The sequence below is a fragment of the Panthera leo genome, chromosome C1 (assembly GCF_018350215.1).
Source record: "Panthera leo isolate Ple1 chromosome C1, P.leo_Ple1_pat1.1, whole genome shotgun sequence".
NCBI lineage: Eukaryota > Metazoa > Chordata > Mammalia > Carnivora > Felidae > Panthera > Panthera leo.
The window spans coordinates 130,853,493-130,880,030 of NC_056686.1; the positions used below are offsets into that span (position 1 = coordinate 130,853,493).

General features: G+C 33.7%; 1 protein-coding gene across 1 annotated transcript in view; it reads right to left on the reverse strand.

The window, feature by feature from the left end:
• The window catches only part of LRP1B (LDL receptor related protein 1B), a 1,882,572-nt gene that overhangs the window by 198,802 nt on the left and 1,657,232 nt on the right, over positions 1–26,538 (reverse strand). Inside the window, exons 61-66 of the mRNA XM_042948663.1 lie at positions 22,759–22,947; positions 21,769–21,917; positions 15,317–15,410; positions 11,784–11,900; positions 11,547–11,666; positions 10,012–10,131 (exon numbers count right to left, since the gene is read on the reverse strand). Of these exons, the coding sequence (XP_042804597.1) occupies positions 10,012–10,131; positions 11,547–11,666; positions 11,784–11,900; positions 15,317–15,410; positions 21,769–21,917; positions 22,759–22,947 (789 nt within the window). The remainder of the gene's footprint in view (positions 1–10,011; positions 10,132–11,546; positions 11,667–11,783; positions 11,901–15,316; positions 15,411–21,768; positions 21,918–22,758; positions 22,948–26,538) is intronic.

Consider the following 26,538-nt stretch of genomic DNA (forward strand, 5'->3'; position numbering starts at 1 on the left):
TGTGGGTTTATATCAAGAATATTGTGGTTTTAAACACTACAAGGACCAGACTAAAGATGCAAGCAGTTGTTCCAAAGGATTCTCTTCGTAAAGCAGTAATTATCAAGGCACTAGGTTTATGCTAATTATAAGAACTCTGTGTTTATCCAAAGAACTTCTAGGATAGGTATTTATGAAGGAATAAAACATTCTACCATCTATAGAGAATTTCTAGAAACAGATAGAAATAAATATATGAGACATCTTTCTGTTATATTGATAGAGTTAACTAACACAGCTGTATGATCCTTTTATAGTAAAACCATAATTAATCGGCATTAAGTAAACATTGAATTTTCTGAGTATGTTTTATTTTTAGGATTCAGAAGAATCCTAATTACAAAGAAGACTAAAATATAAAGAGACTCCATATTTGGTCTTAAAAAACATAATCTAGTAAGGTATTCAGAATGGGGGAATCTCAAGCCATATATACTAAGTCATGTAAGAGATTTCTGCCAGTAATATCACCAACTAGGTGATAGAAGAAATTAAATTAAGGCCTTAGAAATGTCTTCAAAAAGTTGAAACAGGTTAGATGTCACTCTTCCAATAGCTTGATTAATTACAATTTATGGGAAATATTTTATAACATTTAAACATATGTTTCCTGGGGTGCTTGGGTGGCTTAGTCGGTTGGGTGTCCGATTTCAGCTCAGGTCATGATCTCACGGTTTGTGGATCTGAGCCCCGCATCGGGCTCTGTGTTGACAGCTCAGAGCCTGGAGCCTGTTTCAGATTCTGTGTCTCCCTCTCTCTCTGCCCCTCCCCCACTTGTGCTCTGTCTCTCGAAAATAAATAAATGTAAAAATAAATAAATAAACAAAAAATAAAAATATGTTCCCAGCATTCTGATATGGAATTTTTATTTAGTCTTCTACTCACCATTAAATACTTAACACACCCAATAATTGTTAACACACTCAGCTCCTGAGGAATTGATTTTAATGAAGTAAAACAAATTACCATACGTTTGTTTTAAATTTGATATTAGCATTTATAACAAAATGTTAATGCTAAATTCTATTGTTAAGATACCATTGCATATATACAAATATTTTGTAACTTCTTTTAAGTTTAAGATTATATATTAACACATGAACTTAAATGTGGAGATCTTACTGCTTGAATACAACATATAATTCACATAATCCAAATACTATTAATTAAAAATATGTTTGAAAACAGATTTATTTGAAGGTCAATAAATGGTATCAGTTTTGATTTCTTCTCCTTTTTCTCAAATATCAACCAAAATCCAGTAAGTATATCAAAATAGGAAACATGTATACACGGGAGGTTTGCCACCTCCTTAGAACACAGAATTGTGAAGAATATAATCATATGGATAAGATGATCTATAGGGTAAGAAACCTCAGATTACAGGGTAGATCTGCTGTCTATTTCTCTAGCTCTTAAATACTGTTTAAGCTACTTCTTCCTTAGGTCAAAGGAAACTCATTATGAATAATTTGTTTATATTATTTTTATAATCTCTCTCAAGATTTTTGGATTAGACAAATAGAAATATTAATTATAAGGTTAAAATTTTAAAGGACAGCAAAAATAAGTAATAATTTGCTCTGACATCTATAACCCAGCAAGAGGTAATAGAGTTCATTATCTCAAACTATATCCTACATCACCTTTCTCTCCACTCCTGTTATTTCCCACATGAACAATGACTAAAGAACCATAATAAATAGTGCCCTAATGACAGGCAAAGTCCAGTCCAGAGACTTACATCCCAGGCATTGAATCTAAGACAGACAGGGCCATAAGTATGACTATCAGAATCATCATCTATACATCTGTCCACAAAGATTACAAAGCTAATAAATGGTACGATTATAACTCTACAATAGGTCTTTTACTCTCCTTAATATATTATGTCCTGAAATGTTAATGGATGAAAAGGATACTCATTTTGCAAGCAAAATCTGATACCATTTGGATCCTCAAACTGATTTTAACATAGAAGTATAAATCTAAGTTTTCTTTACCAGTCGGTCATTTTACTTTTATTATCTATATGTTCCTAAATGAAATGACAGGGTTTTTTAAAATAGTTATTTAAAATTCTATGTATTTTGAGTCCAGTCGGAAATTAAGGTATCAAGAAACTTAGATATTAAGCTTTACAACCTTTCTAATATATAACATATAGCCCTATGTTTATGTAATATATATTCTTATAAAATATTCAAAAATATTATAAATAAATTCTACTAATTAGAAGTCTAATAAAAATGTCATAAATGATGTTTCAGGGCTTCTTACTGCAATTTATGAGTATGGAACAGAAACTGAAGTGGTAACCAAACTACTTTATACACACACCATATTTTCATAGGCTGGTACTCTGAATAAGATGATTGGTCCTCTAACCAGTTGAAAGAAGCTACCACTCCTATTTCTTATAGTGATAAACAATAATATTTTCTACACACAGATGCATTACCTATAGTACCGTATTGAGAAAAAGCACTACAAACTTTAATTCTATTTATTTTCACACACTAATATAGAGTATAATCATTCAAACATGGCATCAAGTAACATTGAATAACCCCTGAAAATAAATGGTAATAACGTTCTTTAAGGGAATCACCAGTCCAAATGACATTTGAATAGAATCTTATAAACCAAAACAAATGCAAATATTTTGTTGTAAAGGTAGACAAAAAAGGCATTTTTTTAAAGTTCTAGATTTCTTAAGTATTTTTTATAAAGTGTCTAATGCTTATTTTTCCCACATTCTACTATAAAACTGCAAGTAGGTTTGTGTGCATGTGTGTGTGTGCTATTTTATTTTGCATTTGTAGAGAATCAAATATATTTGGCAAAGGTTGAGGGAAGCAATATAACAAGGATGAAGTTTTTCAAGCAAAAATATCACAGAATGTTAAATTACTGACTCAATTTCTTTTTAAAAAATATCAACTACACCAACCCAGTTCTTGTTAAGCAAATATACAGTCCCTTTCATTACAAACTTAATTATAAACCTCACTGGGCAAAAAGCTATTTCCTTTCATGGCTTTTACAACAGATCAGTATAGAATCTGGAATATGTGGCATGCCTCCTGACTCACGTGTGGGCTCCTTTTTAGCTTTGTGGAACAAAATTTAAATTTCACAATTTCCTCTTATTATTGAGAAAGAAAAAAATAAAATAAAATAACATCACCAAATAATTGCATATCCCTTTGGTAAAGAGACAGTCAATGCAAGGAAGTTACTGAAGACAAGTTATAAAAAGACCAAATGTGTTCCTCTTAGACTATTAAAGGATTCACATGTAGGTCATTCATTTCTTCATATAAAAACTAGACAGTAATTTCCTAGTCCTATTCATATAGATAGGCTCCCCTTTCTTTCACTTTCTCACACACAGACACAAGACATGGAAGTCGTATCCAGATTGATGTGGGACAAGCCAATACTACTGAGAAGATAAGTGTTACCCTGACCCAAATTTATCTCAAAAAGATGTCAAAATTCCAGGAGAAACATCTAGCATCATGTATATGACACAGTCAACAAAACTCAGGAGCGACTCTATGACACTACAAGTGACTAGTAGCTAGATAGATAAGCGTGAGACAGTTATTTCTGGCTCCTCACAAGATTTGGAGATTTTCAGGAGCACGTGTCTCTGCATGTCTTGGCTCAAGAGTATTCATCTAATAGCAGAAACTTAGGATCAATTTGCACCTCACCAGAAATGGAAACATGGAGGAAGCCAGCCAAGGCTATACTTCAGCAGTGGGTGGTGGGACCAGCACTCCACAGCACAGGTCACAATACAGGTGCAGATCAGACCAATCAGGCAGCAGAGACCAATCAGGCCCCAGAGAAATGGGGTCCTTCCTCCTTCCCACCTGCTAACATAAAGATGTACAATCCACCCTTCTAAATATCTGAGGTACCATGATGCCATGTGTTTGAAAATTTAAATCGGTCTCCCAGCAGCCTCCCTCAATAACAAAGTCCTCCTCCTGCCCCCACACAATAAGCCATGGTCACACAGTATGGAAGAGGGGCTTTAGGGTGTTCACATAATTTGTTTACTAATCAAAATAAAATACCTAATTTGCTGGTCTATATTTAAATTCAGGAAACACTGCTTAAAAACACTAAACAGATGTCTTAACTAAATGCATGGAAGTGCACTATTTTCCAAGATACAGAATTTAGTGCATCACCCTTTCCTGCATATGTGAGCACAGAACTCCACTCCCGCCCCACCATGGATTATATTGAAGTCATGGCACTAACATTTGCTAAATGCTATTTTAAGTGTAAGTAAATAAATATTTTGAAAATAACTAAATTCAAATATCAAGAATTATTTTACTGTGGGTATAGCCACCAAAACCAGAACTTCTCTCTTCAAACTCGTTCCAGGGTCTCCATCCAAAGGCTAATATAGACTGTAGGGTACACAGATTTCTGCCCCTGGATATTGTCACAACTGCTTTGAGTAAACTTTCATGCAAGCTGACAATCAGAGCACCTGAGCAGGAAACTGAGACTTCATGGTGTCTATAGCACAGATTGTATGAAAGGTGTTGTGTTTTATTTGCCAATAAATGTGTAATAATTGTAACATGTAAAAAAAAACCTTCAGTATAAAAATGTGTGATTCATATTAATACACTGGAATACTAGAAAATGTTAAGCTTCAATTTCCTATTGAAAATACAATGAAATTTATGTAAGCTTTTAAGATACTATTAACTGTTAGGTATATATTAATAAATACATAGAAATATAGTTAAAAAGAACACATGTGAATAGTATACAACCACTTCAGCAGAGGGGAAAAAGGGAAGGGGAGAGGATAAAGGAGGGCTTTACATGTTATTGTAGTGATGTCTATGTTTTAAAAGAGATGCCTTAAGAAAAATGTTAAAAATCTATTCAAAATGATAAATTGCTTACTGTGTAACTTTCTGTATAAGTCTGCATGGTAGAAGTATTTTATAATTTAATATTCACTTGCTTTAACTTAAAAAAAAACACGTTCCTTATGTTCTTATAGCTTAAGTAAACAAATTCAAATTTCCTCAACAGAAATTTAAGTGAAAATTAAAGGACCCACTGATCAGTTCTCTTTTAGTTTGAATGTGTTCAGTATCATGTTGGAAGAACCAGGCTGCACAAAGCACAAAGCTACTGTAGGAAACTCAAGTTCATCTCACATGCCCTTAGTTAGTGTGATTATAGCTAGCACATTAATTTGAGATAATTAGCCAAGCGGTAGGGAATAAACCAAAACTGCTCAAAAGACGCAAATGATGCTGAAGCAACTTGAAAGCAAAAATTCTAGACGAGGTGGAGGGTTGCAAGAGAAGAAAGCAAGGAGACATGACCATAGGGAAGAGCAATATGGCAGAACAAACAGTGGATTCCAGAGAGCTGGGGTGTGAGTATGGGGTTGATCAGGAAGGCCCAGATGGAACAACTGATAAAAAGAATGTTATACAGACATCTAGGGAATGGAAAATCTGAACTATAAACTGGGAAGAGAGGACATAATGGAAAGACCTGGATTCTGATATCATCTTATTAGAGTCAAATTGTAGAAAAGTTTCAACTCTAATTACAAAGCAGAGCATGAATCTAGTACAGATTTGTCAAATCCTCAAATCTGCATTTCCTTCCTAAAATAGACAATGGCAGGCAGAAGGTAAAGAAAGTTTGAAATTGAAATTTGGAGTGAAAATCCTAGGGCTAGTACAATTTGAGGTATTGCATACATTTTGGTCAGGCATTCAAATCTGGTGTTTGTCCAATACTGTAATAAGTAATGAACAGCCTTCCAAGAATAGCCAATGTTTATAATTTAATAAAAAAGGTACATATCTACCTTTTCTAAAGCTTATTTTTCTCTGGGTATATAGTAAAGAAAGAGTAAAATACCTTCCAGTGAAAAGATGTAATTTTATAATAGCCATTAACTCAAAACACAGTTGAACCTGTCTTCCCATGAATATAAGCATAGCACAGATTTAAATCTTTACTTACACAGAAATGGAGCTAAAAGATGTTTTTAAAATATTTATGAATTTAAATCCAAATGTGCCAAATGTAGTTTTTACAGACTCATAAATTTAGTCATCTCAAAAACTATGTGTCATAGGATAGGAAAATATGTAATTTAATTTTAAAATTCGTATTCAGTCTCACCAATACTAAACTATTGGACTAAGACTCCTAAACTACATGTAATTTATATCTACTCAAAGTGATTTGAAGCCTCCTTAAATTCTAGATTACCATAAAATTTTTAAACATATTGAATATTAGTTGTTAAATCTGCATTACTAATCAGAACTCAAAAATTACACTGGGCAGAATTCAATAAACATGGTATTCCAGTAAATATAAAAATTAAATAATTTTAAAGATATTTATACATTAAAGGTATTTTAATTCCCTATACTGCATGTGTATTTGTTTTTTTTTTTGCAAGTTATTCTGTAAATTTATTTGTAAGCTTTGTTAGGCTTTTCCACAGTGTCTCAGTGACCCTGTGTCCCTACATTGGTATTGTTTATAAAATTTAAAGAGAAAAAGGGGGGTGTGGGTGGCTCCGTTGGTTAAGTAGCTGACTTGGGTTCAGGTCATGATCTTGTGGTTTGCAAGTTTGAGCCATGCATTAGGCTCTGTGCTGACAGCTCAGAGCCTAGAGACTGCTTTGGATTCTGTGTCTCCCTCTTTCTCTGCCCCTCCCCTGCTTGTGCTCTGTCTCTCTCACTCTTGAAAATAAATAATAAAACATTTTAAAAAAAATAAAGAGAAAAAATGTGTTTCATTTAGGATCTATCAAGGTAGAACACATTACAATGCTAGAACTTTAGAATTGATAGAAGCCAATTAGATATAAAGCTATAGATAGATATTGCTTCTGAGAAATAAGTTGTTAAGAGCTAGGTGAACTCTAAGAGTAAAGCAGAATCTCCCTCTAAATTTAGCATTGGACCAAGAAAATATAGAAGAAAACTGCAATAAAAATGAGTTACATACAGAGGTTTTGTAACAGAGAACAGGCCAGTCACTCAACAGCACTTCACGCGAATCTGTATCTTGCTGGGCCCTCAACATGAGAAACATTGAAACTTACCTTCTATTCTAGACAAGTTCTGTTCCCACAAAGGAACACAGGACTCAGATTCAAATAATAAGGCCTTAGCTTGATAGGGTTAATTTTAAGAAGTGTTTTTATTTGCTTGGTTTTTTTTGTTGTTGTTGTTGTTTTTTTGCTTTTCCCTACTCAGCGCAAGTATTCTGCAAAAGTGTTAACAGACATAGCAAAAATACACGGCATTTCTATTTTTATTGAGGACAGAACAAAGGGGAAGGAGCTAGCCTTTTTAGCCCACCAAGAATAAAGACTGAGAAATGGTACACTAAAATGTGATATAGAAGTTTTTTAAATTAAATTAGTTCTTGCCACAATAAAATTTTATAGTGGTCTAAGGCAAATCAGATGGCAACCTTCTCATCTCTTCTCTCCCTCTTACTGTATGTATGTATGTGTTCGTATACTGATCTGGAACTTATGGCAATGACTGTGGCTGGGAGAAGTCTATATAACTTTCAAACAGAAAACATTTAAATATTTTTCTCTTTACACAGAAAGAATGAGGTGGCTTTATACCAAGTCTACAGAGTAGATGCTTTAGTGTGAAAAACCCTTGGATTCAAGTCCCAGTTCCACCACCTGCAAGCCATGACTTTGGGGTAAGTTATATAACCTCCTTGGGATTCATTTACCTCATCAAAAAAATAGGGATAGTAAAGGGTGTCTGGGTGGCTCAGTCAGTTAAGAGTCTGACTCTTGATTTTGGCTCAGGTCATGATCTCAGTTTGTGAGATCCAGCTCTGTGTTGGGCCCTGCACTGATAGCACAGGCCCTGCTTGGGATTCTCTCTTTCTCTCTCCCTCTCCCTCTCTGAATCTCTCTCTCTCTCCAGAGCCCTTATCTCTCTCCCCAAATAAATAAACTTTATAAAAAATAGGGATCAGGGCACCTAGATGGCTCTATCAGTTAAGCATCTGACTTTGGCTCAGGTCATGATCTCATGGTTAGTGGGTTTGAGACCCACGTCGGGCTCTGTGCTGATAGCTCAGAGCCTGGAGCCTGCTTCAGATTCCATGTCTCCCTATCTCTCTGTCCCTCCCTTGCTCATGTTCTGTCTCTCTCTCAAAGATGAATAAACATTAAAAAATTTTTCAAAAAAAATAGGGGATAGTAGAGAGATTACGTGAGTACATGACTATAAAGCGTTTAACACATATCCTGGGCTATATGGTAAATACCAAATTAAGCATTACAGTTATTATAATAATTGATAATTATCAGTTTGATTAATATAATCTGTGACAACAGTTAAATAATATCAAAGTAAGGAAGAACAAATTATAGATATTCCATAAAAATATTCATATAGCTAATATAAGTCATTATTCTTTTTCACTTCGGTAAACCAAAAATACACAAAACTAGCCATTAATATAAAAGAAAACTAGCCAAGAATATGAACTAGTCTGTAAAAGACTTTGATAATTGTTAGGGACAAATCAATAATGACTATACTTCAGGGTTTTGTGAATTGATTATGAAGACCAATTCTACAAAGTGGTAAATGGGGTTTCATGATACTGTAGTAAGTTATTTTGGTTGCATGTTCTGAAGACACAGTCACATGGAAGACAGTATTAGGAAAAACACTTAAAGACACACGATCGTCATTTATTACACATATGTCTCATGAATGTTGTGCAGAAGTGGAATTTCAAAGAACACAATGGGTTTTCATTATTTTCTTTTTTCTCAGAAGAGGTAATTAAGAGCAGTGTGGAATATAGCAGATGCATTTAACCCAATTTTGGCTCTGAAAGTCTTGGACATGCTATCTTCAATTTGGAAAAACTCTGTCTTTCTCAATCAATTAGCAGATTAAATAATTTTTTGCTTCCCCAACAATGCCATGTTTGGTGTATTCACCTACAACATAGCCTCGGTTACTGTTTAATAAATGTTGATAAAATGAATTACACATGACAACTACTCTTCATTTCTGTCTTTCCGTTGACATTTTCAAGATAGAATCGAATGTATTAAACAAAATGAGTATGTTCTCCATTTCTGCAACATTAATTAATAAATAATTCTTATAAATAAAACAACTGATCTTAAGTAAAAAAAAAGGTTCAGAAACAAATGCCAACTTAGGTGTTCGCTGTCATCTACTAAAACAGAAAAGATACTTTTCTTAACTTTCCTTTTATTTCACCATGTTTAGGAATGGATAACAATCATTGAATGAATGGAAAACCGTATGTATTTAAGCAAAAAAAAAATGAAGTCTAGAACAATAAAAAGGTAATGTCTTGGGGCGCGTGGGTGGCTCAGTAGGTTAAGCGGCCGACTTTGGCTCAGGTCATGATCTCACGGTCCATGAGTTCGAGCCCCGTGTCAGGCTCTGTGCTGACAGCTCAGAGCCTGGAGCCTGTTTCAGATTCTGTGTCTCCCTCTCTCTGACCCTCCCCCATTCATGCTCTGTCTCTCTGTCTCAAAAATAAATAAATGTTAAAAAAAATATTTTAAGGTAATGTCTCATTTTTTCCATTCATTAAATGCTAATACCAAGTGCATTCTCTAATACAAGATGATGGTTTAGCCTACCTTTTAGATCCATCTTTTTAGAAATAGTTTTGAGTTATATTAAACAATATTACTCTTCTGCCTTACCCTTCTATAGGTAAAAACAGCTAACCTGAGATTGCTGTTATAAAATAGCTAATATGAGGTTGTCATGACTCTGCGAGCACAGAGACAAAACTTTCTCATGTAAGACTTCAGTTTCATCAGAATTGTGTTCAAACCCCTTTCACTGTGGCTATGTCAGATGGTGACACAAATACAATAGGAAAGATCCAGGGTCACAAAACACTCACCACAGTTGGCCTCATCTGATGCGTCCGCACAGTCTGGATCCTCATCACAAACCCACAGCTTGGAAATGCAGTGTTTAGTAGTTTTACATTGGAAATAGTCTGGAGAACAGCTGTTTTCGGCTTAAGAGGAAAAGATCTATTAAAATGTAGTTTTGAACAAAGACAGACACATAATCTAAAAAATAATTAGACAAACAAATGTTAAGGATAGTCAACTGGAAATGTATCATCTTTTAATTAATAAGGCTCTGAAGGTGAAGAGTTTTAACTTTCATTATCTATAATATATTCCAAATGTCCTTTCCAGTATAAATAAATAAAACCTATTTCTGTAATGATACATTTGATAAAAATCAGAATTTTCAGAACCTTACCTTGATTAGAAATATTTTGAAATTAATTTTAAAAATAAACAGTTCAGAGCCTTTTGGAATAATGTTACCAGATAAATAAGAGTAAGAATTCACACATTCACATTTTTATACATAGAAAACAGACTAAATCAGAAGGTATTAGTGAATAAGGAAATAAAAATCATAAAACTTATCAAACTCTCTACTTGTGTTGAGTTTTTGAGGGAAGAGGAGAACATCTGACTTACACTGTAAACTGCATCACAAATCCTAGTCAGTTTAATGGATCAGCTCCTAGAATGACTAACCATAAAGAACTGGTACTGACTTTATTCTGAATGCACCATCTTAATCAAATTGCTGGGTGACTGCACATTATTTACTGATAAAAGTTTTAGGGGAATAAAATAAAACTTCAGCAAGACAGGAATGTTGACAGCTATTCTGTTGAAACCCTGAAAAACTTGACAGGTACTCTATTGTTCAGATTCTGGTGTGTGTGTGTGTGTGTGTGTGTGTGTGTGCATGCCCGTGTGCCTATGTGTATATATGTACATAATATAAAGTGTTTGTCTTCCATTTAATCTAATTTGATTTTTGGTGGGGGATGGAGACAAGGGGCAAAAAGAACAAGATATTTTATAATTATTCTTTGGAGTATCTTGTTAAAAGACATTAAATAGAATATTATTTACAGTTTTTAACAAATAGTTTTCTTAGGTTATTTTGCTCATCATACATTCAATATGTATTTTATGGGAAAAAAACAATCTCAATTAATGGACTTGATTTCAAGTAACTAATCAATAGAAGAAAATTACCTGTAGCTTCCTACTGTGGACACACACACACAAAATCTGTTTATGAACAAAACACCACAGTCACCTGTAATGTTGGTTTTGCTGCTTCTCTTAAGGATGATGTGAATGAATGCATGTTGTTTCCTGTTTGCCATAATCTTCAGGTAGTTTTCTAAGTAAAGACCACCATGTTTTAATTTTCTCTATATTCTTTATAGAGAGCTTCTTAAATAACCCATCCCAATAGATACCTATTTGGAGCTATTTGCCCATAATTGGTATTATGTTTTTCTACACTGTGTGGTACATAATAATAATTTTTAGACCATTTTCAGTTGGGACTCAGAAGTAAGATAAGACAGAACATTTTAAGGTGACTTACGACAGTCCCTTTCATCTTCCTCATCCCCACAGTCATCTTGTCCATTACATCTGAGATTTACCGGGATACATTTTTGGTTCTTTGTACACTTGAACTGACCTGACAGGCAGACATGTGTGTCTAAAAGATAGAACAAAAAAAATTTGTGCTGAAACCTGTGTCTGAATTTAAATCGGCGCACACATAATCAGCTAAGAATTAGATCTATGTTCCTTAGTTAAGAATTTAATCACCTACCACAGTTGAGTTCATCAGAATTGTCTCCACAGTCATTCTCTCCATCACAGATGAAAGCAGGAAGAGCACAGAGTCCAGTTCCACACTGGAATCTGCCTGGCTGACATTTAAATTCAGCTAGGGAAGAAAACATACAGGTATCACCAAATGCCAATCTTAGCTCATGCCTTCTTAAAAAGAGCTTTTCTGACATTAAAAATATTTATTATTTCATTATATTAAACATATTCTAGAGCACATTGTGGATGTCTCACACCTAGGTAGCTATTAGATTCAGATTACAGTACAGCTAAGCTGTGAGCAACTCAGATGACCTCCAGATTACATTTCATAAATTAACAGAAATTAATTCCACATGATAATGCATTTTGCCATATTTTTGAGTTTATATAAGAAATAATGATGAGGTGCCTGAGTGGCTCAGTCGGTTAAGCATCTGACTTTGGCTCAGGTCATGATCTGACGGTTGGTGAGTTCAAGCCCCTTGTCGGGCTCTGTGCTGACAGCTCAGAGCCTGGAGCCTCCTTTGGATTCTGTGTCTCCCTCTCTCTCTGTCCCTCCCCTTCTCATGCTCTGTCTCTGTCTCTCTCTCTCTCAAAAATAAATAAACATTAAAAAAAATTTAAAGAAATAATGATGATAATAATCATAATAATAAAGTGGGATATACTGAGCATCTACTCTGTATTAGACACTGGGCTAGGCCCTTTCACATATAACTACGAATTGAATCTTGTCATAACCTCCTCACCTCCCCATCACCATGACCATTTTATAAATAAGGAAACTAGTTCTCATGGATATTAATTATAACCCAAGGATGTACAAGTTTCAAGTGCCAGACCTGGAATTGAGATCCAGATCTGACTCTGAAGTCTTCTCACAATCTATGTTGCTTGTAATAAAACACTTATCTTTTGACTGATGATCCTAATGTACATTACTAATCACTGACTTTAACATAATTAATATGCTGCTTAGTTGTTCAAATAAGTCAACCAAATACTAATAAGTGATATTTTAAATGTTCTTCGGAACATTAAGTATGCTTTTATATTTACAATTAAAAATTTCCTTAACATTAAAAAATAACTCAATATATGCTTGACTTCTATAGAAGTGAGTTCTGAAATGTTTAAAGTAATTTAACTCCAATCTGTGACATTTATTAGTCAATTGTAGTTAAGTGTTTAGTTAGTTAAGTGTTTAAACTGTGTGATACTTAATTTTCTCACATTCTAAATGTGAATTTCCTCTATTTCCTGTTGCTTCATATATGATTTTCTTGAATATTCCTTTGCTACTGAACCAACCTTCCCATAAGAAGGGTTACAACTATCAGAGGAGTTTCATGCCTGGGAAATAACTGGGAAGCCATCTGACTTTTAAATATGTCTCTAGAATGGTCTGGAAAATGTAATTACAAACTTCTGATGCCAGAGAATTCATGACGCATCACTCTTAAACACATTTATTTAAATAACACTACTGAAGTTTGCAAGTAGGTGAAGCTGGGATTAAGCTTTCCAGCCTTTTCAGGTGAAATTATAGATATTGCCAGCAACCTAGTCCCTGCAAATTTTGATGATGCAGCTATTCACAAATGAATTCTAAACACTCCACAGACTCATGTACATCACTCTCCACCTCACCATAACTCTTAAAATAAAGCTTCATGCCTACAGATGTTTGGTGCTGTTAACCCGTCGACTCCAAGTAAAAGATCATTTACTAAAAGATCACAGAGATAATGTCACCAATAAAAACATGTTGAATTGGTATTTAACCAGGATAAGGATGATGCAGAGACTCTCAGATACCAGATGTCTCTTTGGTTCCCTCAAAAGACATTAAAGTTATATTTGTTCACCATGCAGTCTGAAAGTGTGTAAATGTGAAAAACTTACTATACTAAATCTTTGGTTAATTTTTCATATCAGTATGGTGATAGCATGATATTCCAGTCAAGATTAAAATTGGAACTCTGGAGATGCAGATATTTTAGAACGGAAAGCATTGGGTGCCACTGACTGTAACTGTAGGTCATTATGGTGGTATTTCCTTAGAGAACATATTAGTGAATCTGGGCAGGGGAGGTCACCTTAATATGAGGACTGATTTAACATATTCATTCTCCTTTATTTCTATAAATTACAAAGTAAGATGCATTAAATTACCATATTGTAGGAAAATTTACTTTATCACAGGGAAATTAATAACTTCCTTTTAATTAGTAAATCTTGGTTGTTCAGCAATGTAATTTCTTGTTTCTTTAATAGTTCTTTTAATTCAATAACTTTAAAAAAGAATAATTCAGGCATAATAGTATACCTATCTCACACAGATATTACTTTCATATATTGCCTATCATAGTGAAAACAAAAACTGTATTAAAAACTCAAAGACCAATGGACATTCCAGAAACATGAAGAGACTATTAGAAAACCAATGACTTCTGTATCTTTTTTCTTTTTCCTTGAATATACAGTTTCTTGCTTTCAAAGATACAAATGAACGATGTGAAACAACTTCAAATGTTTTATACACTTGGTAGTGCCCAAAGAGATGGGATCCATCTCATCTAAGTAACTATCTAGATACCCTAAGTTTAAAACAGTTTTGTAATTATGTGGTGGAAAGTTCTACATCAGAAAGCAACTAGTTTTTACTAAGACAGTTTACTGTCTTTCTTTAGTGCAAGCCTAAGGATCTTGAACTCAATTGTCAAGGCCAAATCATGGCAACTATCCACTGAGATTTGAGGGAATCATGATTGACTAAAAGCCTCTAACTTGACAGGACAGTACTGGAGTGACCCATGGAGTGAACTATAAAAGTCTATCAAGACAAAGTTTATTGTGTGTCTGTTACAACCGAAGTTACCAGTGATACCTAAATGTACATGTGTATATGCATGTGCACACACACACATATATACAAACACATGTGCATATATATGTATGTATGTATGTATGTATGTATGTATGTATATGATACCTAACCGTGCCAATTACAGTTTGAGTCAAAATATAATTGGTAGTCATTTTAAGGCAACTAATAAGAGCATACTAAATTGCTAAAGAACAAACTAATGATTTATATTGGAAAAATCTCACTTAAAAGTGAGAATTTTCAGTATTTTAATACTGTCAGAAAAATTGAAAGATTAATCCCTTAAAGTAAGATTTTAGTTATTGAGTGGAATTCTAAAAACTTGCCCAGTTTTGCTTCTAATTTGGTGACATATCCAGTCAAAATCATGCTGAATGTTACTATACTGATCACTACATGAGTGTAATTATACTACGAGTAAGAAATTTTAAGACAAAACAATAACACAAATTACTGACAGCATCATTCTAAATGCAATAGTTAACAGAGACATACCCAAGATATTTTAACAATTTTTGTTACATTTTTAAAGATTTTGGAAAAGCATCAGAAGGAAATATTTAAGGTCTTGCTTTAATTTTCAAGAACTGGGATTTAAGGAACTCTTAATTCTAAATTCCTACATTCACTGATGTACTCACGACAGTCATCAGGTTCGTCAGATCCGTCGCCACAGTCATCCACAGTGTCACATTTCCACCAGAATGGAATACATTTATCAGTTTTGCAACGAAACTTAAAAAAAGAAAAAAGAAAACGAAGAAAGGTTGAAGAACCCTATCACCATATACAATAAATATTTAAAAACTCACCAGGGCTAAGCAGCCTAACCTACTCTCTTGATACAAATGTGAACTGTGGTGGTCTTAGAGCATTCCACAATAAGGAATAAATGCACAACAAGCAACAAAATGATCTGCCAGGAAAGCACAATGTTCAGGAAAACCTCCCGGGATTTCCAGAGCACAGACAAGCTTATCCATTTACATATTATCTATGACTACTCTTGTACCATAACAACAGTGATGTAGTTGCTACAGAGACTACATGGCCAGCAAACTTAAAATATTTATTACCTAGGCCTTTAGAAGAAGCTTGCCAAATGATGAATATGGATAAAAATCCATAGAAATATTAGGAAAAGGTATCCAGAATTAATTGAAAAGTTGAATTAATTTAGTTAATTTGATTTAAGATAATTGAATTGCATTTTCTTAGCAATCTTAGACAATTTGATTAATATCAATCTGTCTCTGATCCTTAGTCTCCAAATGAGGAGCTTAAGATAATCTGGATGATCCTTTCCAGCACTGTCATGCTGTGATTTCATGGAATTTTCTGAACACACAGCCTTTAGCCATAATCAATATCTGTCCACATAAATTTTAAGGGCACTTCTTTAAAGTACTTAAAACCAGTAAAGTTTTTTTCAGTTTTCAAAATTCTTAATAAATACACATGATCTTTTAGGATAAATAAAATAAATTGTCATAACTAAAAAATAGATACAAAAATTGCACTAGAAAGTTAAATAGGCAAGGAAGACTTTATTTAAGACTATGGCAATACAGGAGAGAGATTGCACTCAACTTCTCTGACACAAAATGCAGGGAATGGGTTTAACCTAAGGGATAAACTAATGGAAAAGTATAGTCAACATGAGTAGACTATCTGCTTAGTAGTACTTATCAAAACTGGGCTCCTACCTTCCAACAGAGACTGAGACAGGCTTGGACTATCTTTTCTGATGATTACATTAAAAAAATTTTTTAAAGCTTATTCATTTTTGAGAGATAGAGCATGAGCATGAGTGGGGTGGGGGCTGGTTGGGGCAGAGAGGGAGGGAGATACAGGATCTGAAGCAGGATCAAGGATCTGAGCTCTCAGCATAGAACCCAGTGCAGGGCTTGAACTCATGAACCATGATATCATGACCTGAGCCGAAGTCGGATGCTTAACCAACTGAGACCCTGGTACCCCTTATGATTAAATCTCTATGGGGTGGTTCCCAGGTCCTTGAGGAAGATATTGCTGGGCTATAAAACTGGCAGGAGGCTGGGAGAAAATTTACATCTCAAAGGGGCAGAGAAACAATTCACAATTATAAGTTTTCTAAGGTAAGAGCTCTAATAAAAGTGATTCAGGGGCCTAAGGTCAGGAAGAAACCATCTCAAGTTGAGGAATATTAAGGCTATTTTGGTCAATGACTTACCACCCCATATTACATCTTCCTCTACAAAGCCTGGCAAAGAACCTAGCAAATAATAGATGCATCTAATTTAAAATGAACAGTGGCATGTCAAAAAAGAAAGGTAAAAAAATAAGATTGTAACAGATTTTTTTGCTGAATATTAATTTTTTGAATATTATATTATTTTTTAAAAATAGAAACATTGAAGAAAACTGCTGTAATAAAACTTGTTCTCAAGATTATCCAAAACACTATTCACTGACATATTTATTAATGTATTTTATTTGTTCTATCATCCTTTCCATTTAAAATAGTTAAAAATTATAAGGAAGATAATAATTCTATTACTTAAACAACATTTCTTTTTAACTCCTTTTTTTTGGTCACAAACCATCAAGTGAAAGATTAACAATAGAGAAACTAGTTGAAAATGTTGTATGATATCATTTACTTATAAGCCATTTAGCACACAAGTAACTCTTTGCTAGAAATATATTTCAGAAGGTTATTATTGGATTTTTTTTTTAAAAGGTGAATGGAATTCCAATTCTCATCCTGAAACAGGGGTTATTTTATTCTCATAAAATAAAAGAAACTAAAGAAAATCACACTTTACATACAAAGCATACATGTATCTAAAATAATTGGCATTAAAAATTTACAGTATTAAAACCAAGCAATAGATAAAGTTTAGCAAATTTTTTCCAGCACTATCAAATTATTTTTGTCTTTATTTCAACAGAAATTCAGGGAAAAGCATGTATACAAAATTTATCTGGAACTGAAAATATTAGTTTGATAATTTTCTAAAATTTATTAATTTTCTTTCTGAAGTGTTTCTGTTGTGATTCTCATGTGAGTGACCTGAACGCAAGGTGACATTTATCTTAGCGTGCTGTATGTCAGACAGATATGTAACAGAGAAAACTACAGTCTAGGTTTAATTTTGTTGAATGAAATGGATTATTAGTAAGCTAAAAGTATTGGGGCGCCTGGGTGGTTCAGTTGGTTAAGTGTTGGACTCTTGATTTAGGCTCAGGTCATGATCTCACAGCTCTGAATTCAAATCCCACCTTAGGCTCCCCACTGTCTGACAGAATGGAGCCTGCTGGGATTTTCTCTCTCCATCCCTCCCTCTCTCTGGCCCTCCCCTGTGTGTGTTCTACACATTCTCTCTCGAAATAAATAAACTTGAAAAAGAAAAAGAAAAGAAAATACTATTACTTTCTTCAAGTAAGAGAGAATTTGATGCTAGCCTTTGCTGAAGTTCTTTGGATATCATGAAGTTGATTAAAGGCAGATTTACATTATTTTCTTAAATAAGAGAGTGATTTTTTTCCCCAGTAGCAATATGGGAGGGAATAGAGCACTGTGAATCCAAGGCAAGAGCTGACTGTTCAACTGATTTTCTCGTATTTGCTTAGCCTGTGGTCATGTCTGTGGTGGTTTTCATAAATTACCACAGGAAAAATATTACCTTTATAGATAGTGACTGTCTGGGGATATAAGGCTAACTCTGAAAGCAATTGCCCTGAACATTAAACATTTCCAGTCATTACAGTATATCAAAGTACATTAGTAAGAGGATTTCATACCTCCTGAGTATATTCATAGTCTCCCCAATCAAGATTTGAAAATATCTAAAATACGTATTTTAAAACTCACTACATATGCCTGATTTAAATAAACACCAACTGTTGGAATTATATATGATATGACGATTGTTCTTGCCATTTCCTTTTTAATAAGAACATAAAAAGGTTTTGAGCTAAGAGAAGGCCAGGGTAAAATATACTTATGATGTTACTTTTTATGCTAATCAACATTTTATTCATTACCCTCAGAGGATGATTTCTTCTATTTTGTGTCTGGGCTTCATTTTTCTCATACTTAAATACAGTAACTTAAAAAAGATAAATGCTAAATATAAATATAAAACATTCTTCATGGTAAATGTTCTCCAAGACTAATATCTTCATAAAATAAATTGCAAACTGCAATTATCACCCACAAGAAGAAGCTATGAAGAAACTACTAAATACACGTCTATTAAAATGGATACAAGTATAAAATGCAAATCCTGAATACACAAGTGAAGTTTACTTGTGATAGAGAAAGTCTCCATTTAAAAAATAAGTAAAGCTATTTTTAATTAATTCTTTATTAGGAAATAAAAATAATTTAAATTTAATATTTGAAGTAATAAATTATATAAGAATTGGATTTAATCTTGATTTTTTAATAGATTTTCATGTTCATTTTAAATTCTAATAGAATTCTTACTGGTATGATTTGTCTATTTTATTTTTCTAAAAATCAGTATCATTCAAGGGATATAACATTGGTTGCATTCATTAGATGTTAAAAAATAAAAATCTTTGGGTAAGATAAATTTAAAATGTAACGTTTTGGTCAGAATGTTTAATACTATGATTCTAAAATGTCTATATTATTTGCTTCACTTCAATTTCAAACCTCACTAAAAATTGTGTTTCTATGAACCGACTTTTCTGCAAGAAGTGTACAGTCAATAGTTTCTTTTCTCACTGCATCAGGAAAAAATCAGCAGCAAATGGTCGCATAAACCATAAGACTTGCTGGGATAACCACTAAGGGATTGCATTAATAGTTCTTCATTAAGTTTTTCATAAAAATGAAAAAAATTAAGTGACGACTCTTCTTTTCAGGAAGTACTGCTGACAACAAAGATATTGAACCCACAATTTGGTTCACTGTTGTTCTGTCTTGTTCTTGAATTTTTAAAAAATTTCATGTAAAAACACTATTGGGATATTTTAAAGTTATAAATATTTTCATCATGTCACCATTGATACCAAACTGGGAAATAATTTAATTACATGAGTAATTTTTTTCTGGGTATTCATTTCATTGATCTGATTTTTTTTTTTGTCACTGAATAAGTATAACTATAGGTTATCTTACATAATAATTTGAAAGGTTTTATCCCTTTTATGATTATATAAAAGCTGATGTTTGACTCCCTATGTCCTACTATTTGAGGTATTCCTCTGGGTGTCAGGCAGCCTTTGGCTTTACTCTATTTCTGGCTGGCTCCTGAGGCTCATCACACTAGAAGTAGGGTAGGCAGGCATCATTTCTACCAAGTCACCTAAGACCAGTGTTACCTCAACAGAGTGACTCATGAACCACTCCAGAACAAAGGACCAGAGGATACTTCAGAATAACCTGGAGTTTAAGCAGGAGATTTGTCTAAACTAAACAGCACTAACAGGAGTTATATTTAAAAATATTTAAAAAACGGGTGCCAGGTTGGCTCAGTCAGTTAAGCATCGACTTTGGCTCACATCATTATGTCACAGTTCTTGAGTTTGAGTCCCACGTCTGGCTCTGTGCTGACTGCTCAGAGCCTGGAGCCTGCTTCAGGTTCTCCATCTCCCTCTCTCTCTCTCTGCCTCTCTCTCTCAAAAATAAATAAACATGAAAAAAAAATATTTAAAAACCTGTGATTTCTCCCTTAAATTTTCTCTCTAGGAATAATTAAGTTGCTTATTTCATGTGTCACTGTGACTTAAATATCTAGTTCTCTAAAGATAATGTATTTTAGTTACACAAACAGGGGACTATAATTAGAACACACTTTGTAAAGAAAGAAGAAACTGTGACCTGTGCTTCCAATTACACATCAGAACCTCCTGATGGCAGCTGACACTACTTGCACAAATCCCCTTAAATACATTTTGTTTGCACTCACTACAGGGCAAGGGCAATAACAGCACTTACCGTGTACCAAGACTTTTTCCATTGAATCGCCAAAATAGTGGCCTGGATATATTACATTTCCATTTAAAATATGAGAAAACTGAGGCATCAACAGTCTAAATAACAAACCCAGGATAAATTCAGCCAATTTAAGCAGAGTCAGGGTTACAGACACAGTGAATCTGGCTTCAGTGTATGTGCCTTAACCTCCACACATACTGCCTTCCTCAAAGTGGTCTGGTCTTCTGCATTTCTACCATTTTTTAATGGTGATACTCATAGTGATAATTTGAGAAGCTGGGTGAACTCGTATTAGCTTCTCCATTCTGAAAATAAGCACATCCTGAGAGAAATTCAGTGTTGTGCCATGAATTAACTGCTAGAATTAGAAAACTAGCAAATTCAAGACACAGAATTCCAAGAACAAATTTAGTAATTTTAAAAAAATCATAGTTTCTTTGACAATTTTATCTTAAATAACAGAATGACTCAAATATAACAAAATTAAATCTTATAATGTCATATGACTGTTACCTAAAATTTGAAAGTAATAATGTTAAGTTCATGCAACTACCATCGAGTAGAAATTTTAATGCCTTTACTAAAAACAATTACATGCTGAAGAAAAAGAGGTTTTAGAATGAAATTATTTAGATCATATAATATTTCAATAAAAATATCTAGAAACCTACTTTTTGTCTAATTCATCTTTTCCACATCACTTTCTCTGAGGAATGGGAGAGGAGCAGAGATGGTGATAGAGCAGATTATCTAGGGAGAATTTTTTCTTTGTTTAAGCTGCATATAGCTATGCCTCAACCACCTTGCCTTCATCAAATATGTCATATCTCTTCTGATGGTTCTGTTATGGCCACTCATGATCTGAACCACTGTTCTGTGCAGAGCTGTGTAAAAATGGTTTTCAGGTTTGATTTTGTTTCTCTTTTTTCCTCTATTTCCTAAGGTCTCATTCTAATGATATACACTGATTGCTTTTCCCTTACTCTGTGACCCCTCTATATGATGTATAAAATGTTATGCTAAACAACAACGAAAAAATGACATTTCAAAATGGTTTAAGCCAATAAACAAAGTTCAGGCAAAATCTTTCTAACAGCTCGATAATACATCCCATGAAATGATTTCTAGACCTCTACTGACCTGACTGGCTGTGCAGTTGGATAAGCAAGTCCTGTTGTCAGCTGCAAGATAGAAGTTGGTGGGACATGCACAGGTGTGAGTCTTTCCGGGGGCTAAGAGGCACAGATGACTGCAACCGCCATTATTTATCATGCAGAGATGTTTAGAGACTACAGATGAGAAAGAAACAACAAAACAGAATAATCAAGACCAATAATATAGCATGGGATCAGAGATAGGACATTTAAACTTCATAAGTTGTAGAATTTTGTAATCAAGAATTCATCAAGGTCATAAATATAATTGTATTTTATGATAAATTTTACTCATTGTCCAATGGCATTAATTTTGCCATTAAAAAACTTTAAGGATACATTTCACAAAAACAAGCATTTTAGTAGAAAAAACTTGTCCATCAGAAAAATACGGACTAAAAGCATTTTGGATGAAGACAAACATATGTTTCGAAATATAAATGTAAAATAAAACAATGGAACAATGAGCTACAACTAATAGTGTAGTGGCCTTGTTTTCTAAGCCAAATAGTGTTTTAAGCAAAATAATCAAATATTTATTCCATAAGGCCTGATAGAATTCCTACTAGACATATGTTGAAGCAAATTTGATATATTCCTCATTTTTAGAGCCCCATAGATACTTAAATATAATTCCTTTTACCCAGCATTCCAGAAAGTAAGGATCCTATGACTATTTTGTAAATAAATCATTTCAAGAATGCATTCTTTATTTCTCCAACTACATGTATTATTGTCACTTCAACTTAATGTATCAACAAATTAATAATTCTCTGTACTATTATTGAGTTTCTAATCATATTCCTTAATAGACATATTTGATATCAACTGAATTCATCCTATACAATTATGCTACATAATGAAATCTGTTACTCATTCTCAAAAATAAATTTACACTTAACCATGGAGGAAACAAAAATGGAATGTTACTAAAAGATGTTGATGCGCTTATGGAAATCATGGAAAGAATAATTACCATCAGGTTGTCTATAAGAATGATACACCTGGATATCTGTGATGGCATGCCATGAGTTAATCAGTGAGAGTCTGTCTGCTCCAGAGGTTTTATGGGCACGGCTGAGTGACTTGGTTTTCCCATCAGTCCAGTAGATGTAGTCTTCAAACAATGTTAGTGCAATCACCCCTGGAATATCTTGATTAGGGACTGTAATAGGAGATGGTAAGATTAATGTTCAGTCTTGGAAGACTGCCAGTTAAAATATTCAATACTACATGGGCTGACAGATACAACTGCTACAGAACTTCATGTGAATAATTGCTGTGACAACCTGTCAGGCCAGCAAGGTTCTTTATTACCGGTTAAGAGAATGCAGGATCTGGCACAGGAGTTTGCTTTGCTCAGAGTTAGCCTGATTCGACCACTAGGAAGAAATGAATGCAATCCTGCTCACAAATAATGGAGGCTTCAACAGAAAGAAATACCATTCTCTCTCTCTCTCTCTCTCTCTCTCTCTCTCTCTCTCTCTCCTCTCTCTCTCTCTCTCTCTATATATATATATATATATCTCCATCCATCCAGTTTTTCCCAACTTAAATCCTTAAATCTACAGGTCGTTATACTGTTTTCTCCCACTTTCAAATTGATTAAATTATATATCCAGGATGAGATGTTGTTTAACTCCTTGGAGATAAAGTGACTATAAGACTACTATAAACTATTTTTAGTCACTGAGATTTTATGAATATTTCTACATGCAAGATGAGCTGGCATAGGGATGAAGGAAAATAAGTGTGACAGACCACAATGTATTAAGCAGGTTTAACAGTCATAAAACTGTTTAGTTGCAGGTTAAAATTATTTCCTAATTATACTTTCATTATAGGACTAGGTTTAAATGTGAAGAGTAGATTGAGCATCACAAATGTGAATTTTTCATTCAAGAGATTCCAGGGTCCTAAAAGGTACATGAGATATAATAAATTTGTTTGGTGATTTAAGATTAAGTAACTTTAAAATATGATAGAATTTTCTTCAAAAAACTTTTCAAAAGCTATAAATAAAAAAATGGAAATTCCTTAATTTGCACAAGCATTCCAATATTTCTTCATATTTATTTTCAGATCTATTAGAAATTCTGAGAAACTGTTCATTGATGAAAAAAGGTACTGTAAGCCCAGTAATAAGTACCTTTTTATAACAGATTTTCATGACTGAGAATTAATGTTTGGCATATTCCTGAGTAGTAACTGAAAAACTATCAAAATTTCAAGCACAATTGGTTAGTTTTGTTCAACTGGGCCAAATGTGGTCAGAGAATTCACTATCACTCAGAGAAAATAGAAATAAAAGCAATAAGATGAGTCTCCTGCAAATAGATTACACGTTAGGGTCTAGCCAGAACTCCATCTCAGAATAGATACTATGCCTATGAAGGAAGTAAAACTCAAGCAAAATCCATATGTGTACACTTTTGATGCAAGTACTCAAACTGAATGATCTGTGTATTCCTACAGACATGGAGTCTATTGCTACAATGATATGTGGAATTGGATAGAAAGATGAAAAGAACACTTTACCAGAATGAATTATATCTGAGTTACTTACACAAACTATTCCCATTTTCCCTCTTTAGGTGTACAAATTCATTCCAGAAAGATAAAACAAATGTGGCAAAATGTTAAAAACCAGGTTAATCTTGGTGATGGGTGATTATAACAATCTCTCAACATATATGTATGTTTGGAAATTTTCAAAATAAAATGAAAATTGGCAGAGTAAGTTGAAACTCCCAGAAAGATCAACTCACATTTCCTTAGATGCAAAGTAAATAATCTCATCATTAAATACAGGCTCAAAAAATTAATCATCATTTTAAAAGAATCTCTGTCCACCAGAGATTTAATGTATATATAAAAAGTAGAGCCATTGTAAGAATTTGACTATGAACATCTCCAATGTTGCGTAGTTTTTGGTAACTATTCAGTAAGTAACTATGGCTGACATTTGTTAAGCACTTTGATACCAGGAAGTTGGCCAGTGTGGTTCTCAGTGGGAGGGGGAGGCAATTCTGGCCCCGAAACAAAAAATGATCACACTCACATATTAATAGTTCTGAGGTTGAGAAACCCTGTGATACGATATCTACTTTATATATCTTATTTAATATTCATAATTTTATTGTATAGTAGATAGATCTCACTTTGCAGATGGGAAAGCTAAGATCTAGAAAATTTAAGTAATTTGACCAAAGAGGGGGATTAAAAACAAGTAAATGAGAATCTAAATCAGACTCTGGCTGTTGAGTTCTTTGCCACTTTACCTACTAGCACTGTTTTCAAGAAAGCCAGCCTAGTAGGATAAAGTGTTGGTATAGATTGAACTGTTTCCTCCTCCCCCCAGGATGACTGTATCTGGAGGCAGAAAAGAGTGGGGTCCTAATCCAATGTGACCAGTGTCCTTATAAGAGAGAAACAGACACCAGGGGAGTACACATACAGAGAAAAGGTTATGTGAAGACACAGGAAGAGGACCATCTATAAGCCAAGAAAAGAGGCCTCAGAACAAATCAAGTCTGCCACCACCCTGGTCTTGGACTTCCAGCCTCCAGAACTGTGAAAAACTAAACTGCTGTTGTTTAAGACTCCCAGCTTGTGTATTTTGTTATAGCAGCCTTAGTAAGCTACTAGAAGTATATAAAGCAATGACTAATTTCATAAGCTCCATATGAAAGTCAGTTTACCTAATTACTTGATTGAAATTAAGTGATTTTTTTTTCTGTGATTTTCAGACATGAGGAAAATTAAGTACTGGACAAGTTTACTATCCCTAATCTTATAGTGATTACTCACCAGAAAAATCTCTGTTATCAGATAATCAATATAAATTTATGGAGATCAGAAAGGTGAACTCTTATTTCAGAAGAAGGATGGCACACAACTGAATGTACAGAGAATATAGAAAAGGTCAAAGTGAAGAAAATTAGCCCATTTGCCCACAGTGACCATCTGTTTGATTTAATCCCTTATTTGATATTGGCGTAAAGAATAGGAATGTCACTCTAGTGGCTTTATAAGCCCGCTCCAGGACTGCTCATTTGGCAAACATGTTTATTTCCCTAACAGCATCACATACAACCACCAGAATATTTATTCTTGAGAAAACAAAGTAACAACACCAACTTGAGTTAACGAGATGAAATCCATTCCCATACATCTAATACTATAGTAGCTCCAACAATCTATTCTCTAAGAGATGGTGAAAAGTTCACTTAATAGCCACAAACAATGCCCATGAAAATCAAGCAAAACAAAATAAAGCAAAATAAACAAACAAAATACTTTTATATTGCCTTTCTAGGAGTTCAGCTCACAAGTTGGCAGTATGCTTTATTTCTTCTTTAGGACTTAAATCTCTACAACAAGTTGACTATTTGCTTAAGCTTCTGTGAAAAAAAATCGCCATATATTAACTGCTAAATGATAAGTATAAATAAATGCATGCCATGGTTGTTTTTCCATCAACAGATGTTGAATATAGGCCGCGTTGAGATTAAAAGAGATGTTCCAAGCCAAATCATCATATATTTTGGTATAAGAAACTTTTCTGATTTAGAATGAGTAAAATAAAATTGCTTATTTTTGGTTGTCTCTTTATTTGTTTACTTATTTTTGCTTTGTAAATATGTGTGCATATATGTATACATGCATTTATAAAATACATGCATGCACATTTGTAATACATTTATAACATATATAACTATATATTCATATATAATTCATAATAAGTTCATAATAA